The following is an 8352-nucleotide window of genomic DNA, read 5'->3' as shown; positions in this document are numbered from 1 at the left end:
TCTCAAGTGTTAGGAACATTATATTTATTCACGTAATTAAATTATAAGAGCTGAAACATTATTGTAAATAAGTTACTGATTCCATTTCTACACTATAGTCATGAAACTGTTAGGATCATTTTAATTTGCAGTATTATAAACAGACCCAAAATTAGTAACAACCTCTATCGAAGTATGATTAAAATATATTTATTTAGGGCCAAACCTTATCCCCATCATTTTTGTAAATATTCAGTCAAACTATTGACCTGTAGAATAATTTTATTCATGCCTTTAATAATAGTTTCACGACTATAATAAAACTTCTGTTGACTTCCGGTCTCCAAAAAACACGGGGGCGGGCACACAAAATGATGGCGTATTTTGTCACGAATTGAGCGAAGTTATATACAAACAATTGCAATTTGAAGTCAGGACCAGGACGATCTACGAAAATGGTTACCGGTTAAGACAATTTATGAATTTTATGTAAAGCAAATATGTGAAATTGTAGTAATAAAAGGAAGCAGCCAATGAGTGTTTGAATTTTTCGGCAAAAGCCAAAAAACGTTAAAGTCATGTCTTATACCCTACCAGTAATTAATTATAGATAGCTTGTATCTTTACCTGTATTGGACTTTGGGTACTTGCGCAGGCAAAAGACCTCATTGACCATATAGACAAGGATTATTTAAAAAAAATGCTATTTTTTGTAATGCCATTGAGTAACTTCTAACGAACAAAATCCATTCTTAGAAGCCAAAATAAAACGATTATTTTCCTGTTTGGAATTAGAAAAAGTTTTCAACTCATTTACAAATAGGTAGGTAGCACGTATTCTTCTTTATAATATTACTTTAGAAGCTTTGTATGTCTGTACGTATTAAAGTTTTATTATGAGTTTGTGGTGGTAGTGAAATGTCCAGCAACATGGTGCAGCACGAGCGTCGCCCGGGGGCCGCATCAAACGATGACACTATCGTAAATTGAATAGTGCTGTTTCAAATCAGTCTCACCAAAATTCGGAAAAAAACAAGACTCGGTTTCCTCAAATTTATTTCTTTATTTTCACAAAATATAATATTTTTGTAAAGCAAACAGTAGCACCTATTAAGTCAAGGCCATTCACAATCAGTTATGCATCACAAGGAACATCTACACAATATTAAATAAACTACATTTCTCGTTCACAAAAAAAAATTAACACGAAAAGATAAATTATTAATAATAGCAGTTTCAAAATGAATAGTTACTTGATAGTTAGTTACCTACTGCGCGTAACAACTAAACAAACAGTCGGCCAATAATCCGGCCAAAGCCACCGAAATGTCGTTACCTTGCAATTCATTGTATTCTTATTATTTTTTGATCTATTGAATTTTTTGTAATACTTCCGTTTAAAACTATTTTCTGTTAACTTTGGCACTTTACTTGTTCTAAAAGTGACACAACAATATGTTTACTGCTTTAATATTATAAATAACTCGCAACTTGGCCCCTATTTCGGGGAGCACTTAGCGTCACCGGTTGTGTACTATGTGTACCTTTTAGATTTTTGTAGGCGTTTTAAAATATCTAAGAAGGGTATTGCCATGGTTTAAAAAAAAATAAAATGCCAGTTTAGGAGATTATAATTTTGAGATTAAGACACTTAAAATAGAAAAAAACCATACACATGAAAGTAAGGATTCCAAAACAAAATGCCAAAAATACAAATTTACAATTTACCTTAATACTTCTATACTAAATATTATAATCTTATTAATTCTAATTTGGTCCATTGATCCACAGCAGCAGCTATGCACACGGAGCGACGACGGGCCCGTGTCGTGACGTCACAGTACAAAACGGCTCTGACAAGTTACACATTTGTCACCTATATTATTTCTTACAATAGCATTCGCAATATCAGTTCCCACACTTCACATTACGCACGCAGCTTACGAGAGCTTACTTAATTTTATTTTTATATTATAAGATGTGTAGAGAATTTTCGATGAAAATTGTAACAATCAGGTTTAACGTCTTTATTTTGCGTCTTGTGTGTGGGGTGTTCGTTAATAACAAGGCTGGCTGTCCTACTCCGTAAAGCAGCCCCTAGTTAGCGCGCGACGGTGACTGTCCGACCCGACTCAACGTCTCCGAGTGACGGACGGTGGCACCGCAGTCGTAGCGCGGGGAGGTCAGTGTCCGGACAAAATCGATGTATAATTTGCAGTATTTTTCTTCCACTTTTGACCACAAACTGTTTTGCTTCGTAACGTGCAGACAGACACAGCCCGGAGTTCACGTCGAGTAGCGTGCGTGCGTGGCCCCCGGGAGCGCCGCGGCACATAAGAGTGTATTTGGCAGATTAATTAGCGCGGAATTATCATTTTTCGGGGTCTGTCGCCACAGACTATATTACAGCCGCGTGTTGCCAACTTAATAAATTATTAAGTTTTAAGATCCTTACAGATACTCGGGCTACCGCTCGGCTGTATTCGGTTACACGTTCCAGTCTTTATTTTAGTTTCGTTCGTCGGCGCGGCAACGGTTCCCAGTTGGAGTCGCAGGGGGCGCGGCCTAGCTGGCGGAGTTGTTGTACTGCGGGCGGCCCGCCAGCTCCAGCAGGTAGCGGTCCGGGTGTTCCATCCAGTCCGCCGCCGACAGCTTCACCTGCGGAATATGTAGTTTCCATATTTAGATGATGTGGCAGAGGAGGGCGTTGTCAGAGACACATTGCTCTGCGAGGATGTGGTACGAGGGTAACGAGGGCGCATTGTGGGCACTGATTAGGATGCTCCAAATGGGAGAACTATTATCCTTACTTGTCTTTGTTTTTCCGCTTCCCGTATTTGCCACTTTTTGATCTCCAGTTGGGTTTCCCTCGATGCCTGGTCCCCGCAGCCCCACACCTGATGAGATACAAATATCGAATGAATCGTGTAGTTTTAATTCCAAACCCCCTTGGCGGCAAGTATGCGGCGTGCAGTACCTCAATGCTGTCGAGTGAGTAGGGCGCGCCGTTGAAGGTGAAGGAGTCGAAGCCCTCTGCGATGGCGAGCGCGGGGCGGCGCGGGTCGGAGCCGGCGCGCAGACCCTTGGGGTAGCCGCGGATCGACGTGTTCAGGTATATCATCTTCGGCGCGCGCTCTATCAGCGAGAACCTGCACACACACGCGGCGGCTACATAGTGGCGGGGGTGCGGGGGGGGGGAGGAGGTGCGGGGCGGCGGGTACGCACGTGGGCAGCAGCTGCAGCAGCGCGCAGTCGGCGTCCCCCCAGTAGCAGTGCGAGTCGCGCCACTCCGCGGGGCAGCACAGCGCCACCAGCAGCGGCCCGCCGCGCGCCAGCACCACGGTGGGGCCGCGGTACGCCAGCGTGTGGTGCAGGAACCTGCGGTCATTTACATTTCATTTCTCAACAACGAGCGTTCAGTGGCTGCGGAGCCACGCCTGGCTGGTGCCTGGGTGGACCCGTGGACCACTAAAACTTGGTCAAGACTAATCTAGCGCGTCTGTGTGGGGTGATCGCGCTCGGCGGAAGCAGGCGGCCGTTGCACCGGCGCGGGCTGCTGTAAACTTATACAGGTTAAAGTTCGAGTTACTCAGCTCTCAGGTCGCTCACCAGCCTGAATGTTCGCACTTCTTCTTAGAGACGATTTAAGACGATTTAAAATAAGACATTGAGCAGTGAGTAAATGATGGGTGTCGAGGCCGCTGGGGCCGTACCTGTTGGCGGCGAGGCCCTGGTCGGAGCTGGAGTAGAGCGGCGTCCAGTGCGAGGGCACGGCGCACACCAGGCGCGCCACCAGCCAGCCGGCGGAGGGCGCGGGCGGCGCGGCGGGGCGCGAGTAGCGGGGCGGCGCGGCGGCGGCCAGCAGCCACGCGGCCGACACCGGCAGCAGCGCCGAGCCCCGCGCCGCCCCGCCCCGCTCCAGCACCGGCGTGGCCAGCTCCAGCCCCGCGCCCGCGCCGCGCGACTCCACGTGCGCCTCCATGTCGCGGTGCCGCGTCGCCAGCAGGTGCACGCAGTACCTGCGGCAGACATGTCGGGTGCCTTCTCTAAGCTGTCCACAGTTTGAACCACCACCAGATCTGGAAGTGCATTGGACCTAACGGGTGCTTCTGCACGTACATCGTCAGCGCAACCACGACCACTCTAGCAAGAGTGTCCGACTGAGAAGAGTATAACAGTGGTGTAAGTATGTCCCGTACCTGTGGACCGGGAATATGATCCGGTGGCAGTGCTCCTCGAGCCAGCGCACCACGAAGCCGACGCTGTGCACGTCCTTCTTGTTGAAGCAGCCGTCCACCACGGCCGATAGCGTCTGGTTGATCTGTGACATCACGTAAAATCGCACTAAGCACTGAATATCCGTCCGTCCCTCCCTCCCGCCAGCCACCCTTGTGTGGCCGGGGACCACAGCGACGATCTTACGCGAGTACTTTTATACACACATTAAAAGAACGGTGGCTCTTAGTAGAGCCGTTGGTGGAGATGACACGTTTTGACATCTCAGCTGAATCTCTAACACGATCTTAATATTTTCTACGTATTTATTCATTTACTTTCATCTGTTTATACATAATTAACCTTTTTATCAGTTATACATTATTGTAATCCAGTCTACAATAAGATAGTCGTTGCTAATCTTGTATTTTTTTTTTTAAAGTAAATTTTTGTGGTGTAATATATTATTATTATCTATATTTGAATGATCTAACCTTACCATGAGACAAGTTTGTGGTCCTTCTGGATAGTGGTCCATGGACAACTTGTAGCTGGTGTACAGCATGTTCCTGAGACCGTCTGGTGTCATGTTATTCTCGTCTGTTTCCATACTGAACATTCTGGAAAAAGACAAAATTAATGTCTTAACGAACAGATCGGTGGAGTCCACGAGACGACACGACACGGCCGTACCTGACGTATGTCTCAATGATGACCGCGTCGTCTAGCATGCTGAGTATCTTCTCGCACTGCATTCTGAACGTAGACAGAGGTATGTGTTTGTTCTTGCACTTGCCGATTCTGTGGATGTACTTGTAGAAGTGGTGTGCCAGCTCCGGGTACATCGGGAATAAGTATTTCTAGAAAATATACGTTACTTATAAATTTTGTAGCGACAGGATATCCGGTATTCAGTGGTCGGAGGATACATGTCTTGGACCCGTTGCCTATATTCACCAATAAAATAGACGGTTCTCTGGTATTCCATAGAAAAAATTGGACTTGTAAAGTTTTTATAATCCTCTTCATATTCCAGTTTGGGGACTGGCAAGGGAGATCAAAGGAAGCGACGCTGCGATTCACGCGTCTAACGAAAGTGAAATTGGCTGACGAATTCCCGAATCACGCTGGTTCGGACCCAGCGGGATATCCCGGATGTATGTATTAGTTTGACGTCACGTGCTACCCACACGTAGGTTGGCGGGGACATGCGCTCAGCCCAGGACATTTGTATCTGGCGTGGCTACTTAGGTTAAGTTATGTATCATCAGAGGCATGTGTTGTTAAGCGACAAGGGACTTGTACGCAATATGTGGGCACAGATACGAGACAACAACAAGGACATCCAGGAACGCCGAATATCTTTAACTAAAATATTGTCCTTGTCGTTTGAGATTCTTGGATATAGTCAGGGGACGGGTGGCCCGCGTCTCCTAATATTCTGGTTCAAGGTTCACTGACTATCGATCTGGAAGTAGAACGGTTGGAGTATAACTAGGTAGCCAATGATGTTTACTCACCTTAAAAGAATTCTCTGTGACTCCGTTGATTCCATCTTCTTTCTGTGATATTTGTGCCAGTAACTGGAAAATTAATAAATTTATTAGTTATAATTATAGTTAATTTTTACTGGTGGTAGGACCTCTTGTGGTCCGCGCGAGTAGGTTCCACCACCCCGCCTATTTCTGCCGTGAAGCAGTAATGCGTTTCGGTTCGAAAGGCGGGGCAGCCGTTGTAACTATACTTGAGACCTTAGAACTTATATTTCAAGGTGGATGGCGCATTTACGTCGTAGATGTCTATGGGCTCCAGTAATCATTTAACATCATGCCACTATTTTGGCAGATACATTCCCCGCACTACGATATGATCACTTTGGACATCTACCGGGAGCCTTGCTTATTTGTAACGCACGTCCAAGTTTCTTGAAAGATAAGGTTACGCTGTTTGGACTGAAACGACATAATGAAGGCAACAAAGATACATCAGTTGGATTAGTGGCTTTAAAAACTAACTTAGTTTTTCATAAAATGTATTTTTTAACCAACTTTCCGACTCTGAAGGAGTGAGCCGTTTCACAATCGACTACATATTTATCTTGTGCTAAATTACAAAAGGTGGACCGATGATTTGGTAAATGGTACGGAAATCCGCTGGATGTAGGCTCCACATGCCCGGTCATAATGCCAACCTTGGAGGAGATCTACATCTAGCAGTGGACGTCCGAGGGCTGATGATGATGGTGACAAAATTACAATTAAGGTTTTACGCTCTCCCAACAATACCACGTTATTTCAAACTTAATCATACGTACACCAAAATGTACCAAAAACAAACATAAAATTAGAAATTAAATAAAAAGTCTTGATTGAAAATGTTTTATAAGTAGTCGTACCTACAGTACAGATTCCAAATTTCACAAAATAAAAAGATAAAAACAAATAACCTAGTATCTATCACATATTTTGTCAAAGCTCTAAAATACGAATGTATTCATAAACCACGGAAGGAAAAATGTGTTCAATGAAAGTAATAATACAATTGCACCAAACTTTAAACAACGCGACAAACGGGCTTACAAAAGTATGTACCTACTTCATTTATATCATTTAATTAAATGCAATGACCGACGAGGGAGCATTAGTCACTTGATAAGGAATTATATCAATCAATGAATTAATATTAATTTGGACGTTTTAGATAAATCGGATAAAAAAGATAAAACGATTTTAGAGATTCGTTTTATATACCTAACTGCGCCAAAGGACTCAAAGTCAACGGCATCACTGTTTGTGTGCCTATCGTTTGTCAATGATGTGGCTGAGACGTCCTTCTTGGTCCTGGAATTCAGTCATATTTATACGTTTATGGGTTCCGATAACCACTTTTTTGCCTAGCCATTCGCCGATAGCCTTAGGCTATATGCGCTGTGACTGGTAGGTGAGCTCACGGGGTTCAACCTGAGAGAATGTGCTAACACTGGCCCTAGCAAGAGCAGCGCTTCGTTGAATCTACCACCGGATCGAAATCACGACCCACTGAGGAGATCCGGCGAGAAACTCAGTGGGCTGTGTCTATGAGTTAGTTCGCTCGTCGATTACGACGAAGACGGTTCTTGAAGAGCCCAAAAGCAACGAGAGTGGTTCTGGGAGATCCGACAAGAAGACAACCACATAACACCAGATAGGCAACAAGGATGTCTGCAATAGATCGGTAAAAAACGAAATAATAATACCTGTACTAACACTATAAACGTAAAAGTTGTTCGTGCTTCTTGAAGGCCAAGTCTGTCAGGAAAACCTTACAAACTACGGTCTGAAATAATGAATGTGAGGAAAACTCGCCTTTACCCTATTTCCGGTGACAGCACATTACGAATTCACCTTCGTTCGTGCACAAGAACTAATATATTTTGAAAACATTTCAAATGGAAATGGCACCCTCATAAATCCCGAGCGTGGTCACGAAACTTCCATCAACACCCAGAATCGTAAATTCCCTCAGCCATCGGACATTTACACACCTTACAGGTAGGAGCGGCAGTGTTCCTCCTCGTGACCCTACTCCTCTGTATGCCAACTATAGAATATCTTAAACTCTTGAAAGGTGGCACCCATTTTTCTAGGTGCCTATATTTCGTATCCGACATGATGCCCGTCAACCACTGACTGAACAATACAAATCGAAAACAAATAAATCGTAAAATCAGTGTTATCACCAGATTTCGCCGATAAGATTTCTTTCGGTACCAACAATGAATTAATGTTTAAATAAATTATTAAAATTCGTCAGGGTGATACGATCTATCCATCCGTTCGTATTATAATGGGCGATGAATGCGAGATGGGTACTAAATGGCATACGTGGAAATGAGGATTAGGTTATAGAAAAAATAATCAAGAGTCAAGATGTAGCTTATGAAGTATTTCTGCTAGTGACTCTCTTATCCTGCTGGTAAGTCTTATTTTCAAAACTGTGATTGTTTGGTGTTCGGCAAAATCAAAATACTTTTTAATAGATAATTTTTTATTTTTTCCCGCGGCATTCGTAGCAGCTGAATCTATGCTTACTAAGCATTCCTTGGCAGACACTAATAATGAGAACATATATAAAAAGAGTTACTGCGTGTTTTTTTTTATCAAAGTATGCCATTGTAGG

At 44.0% G+C, this 8352-nt stretch overlaps 1 protein-coding gene and 1 long non-coding RNA gene across 6 annotated transcripts in view; one reads left to right on the top strand and one right to left on the bottom strand.

Annotated features, from left to right (window-relative positions):
• Positions 1-1022: 1022 nt before the first annotated feature.
• Positions 1023-8352, bottom strand: part of LOC101735752 (uncharacterized) — an 18541-nt gene continuing 11211 nt past the window's right edge. Inside the window, exons 2-11 of one of the 5 annotated variants that reach the window (XR_005245629.2) lie at positions 5715-5777; positions 4888-5054; positions 4694-4814; positions 4179-4300; positions 3693-3998; positions 3205-3357; positions 2957-3128; positions 2790-2876; positions 2435-2637; positions 1023-1832 (exon numbers count right to left, since the gene is read on the bottom strand). Coding sequence is in view for 4 of the 5 variants with exons in the window: in XM_038016538.2 (XP_037872466.1) it covers positions 2545-2637; positions 2790-2876; positions 2957-3128; positions 3205-3357; positions 3693-3998; positions 4179-4300; positions 4694-4814; positions 4888-5054; positions 5715-5777; positions 7718-7843 (1410 nt within the window). In the remaining variant the exon portion in view is untranslated. Of the gene's footprint in view, positions 2638-2789; positions 2877-2956; positions 3129-3204; positions 3358-3692; positions 3999-4178; positions 4301-4693; positions 4815-4887; positions 5055-5714; positions 5778-6589; positions 6772-7717; positions 7880-8352 lie in introns of those variants that run through there. The other 4 variants (XM_038016538.2, XM_062672880.1, XM_038016539.2 and 1 more) reach the window with 4 other exon arrangements.
• The window catches only part of LOC134200298 (uncharacterized), a 14097-nt gene continuing 13597 nt past the window's right edge, over positions 7853-8352 (top strand). Inside the window, exon 1 of the long non-coding RNA XR_009975134.1 lies at positions 7853-8148. This is a non-coding gene — a long non-coding RNA (uncharacterized LOC134200298). The remainder of the gene's footprint in view (positions 8149-8352) is intronic.

This window comes from Bombyx mori, chromosome 16 (genome assembly GCF_030269925.1).
Source record: "Bombyx mori chromosome 16, ASM3026992v2".
In the NCBI taxonomy this organism is placed as follows: Eukaryota; Metazoa; Arthropoda; class Insecta; order Lepidoptera; family Bombycidae; genus Bombyx; species Bombyx mori.
Note: the sequence above shows the minus strand (reverse complement) of the source record. Positions and strands in the feature narration are given on the sequence as shown.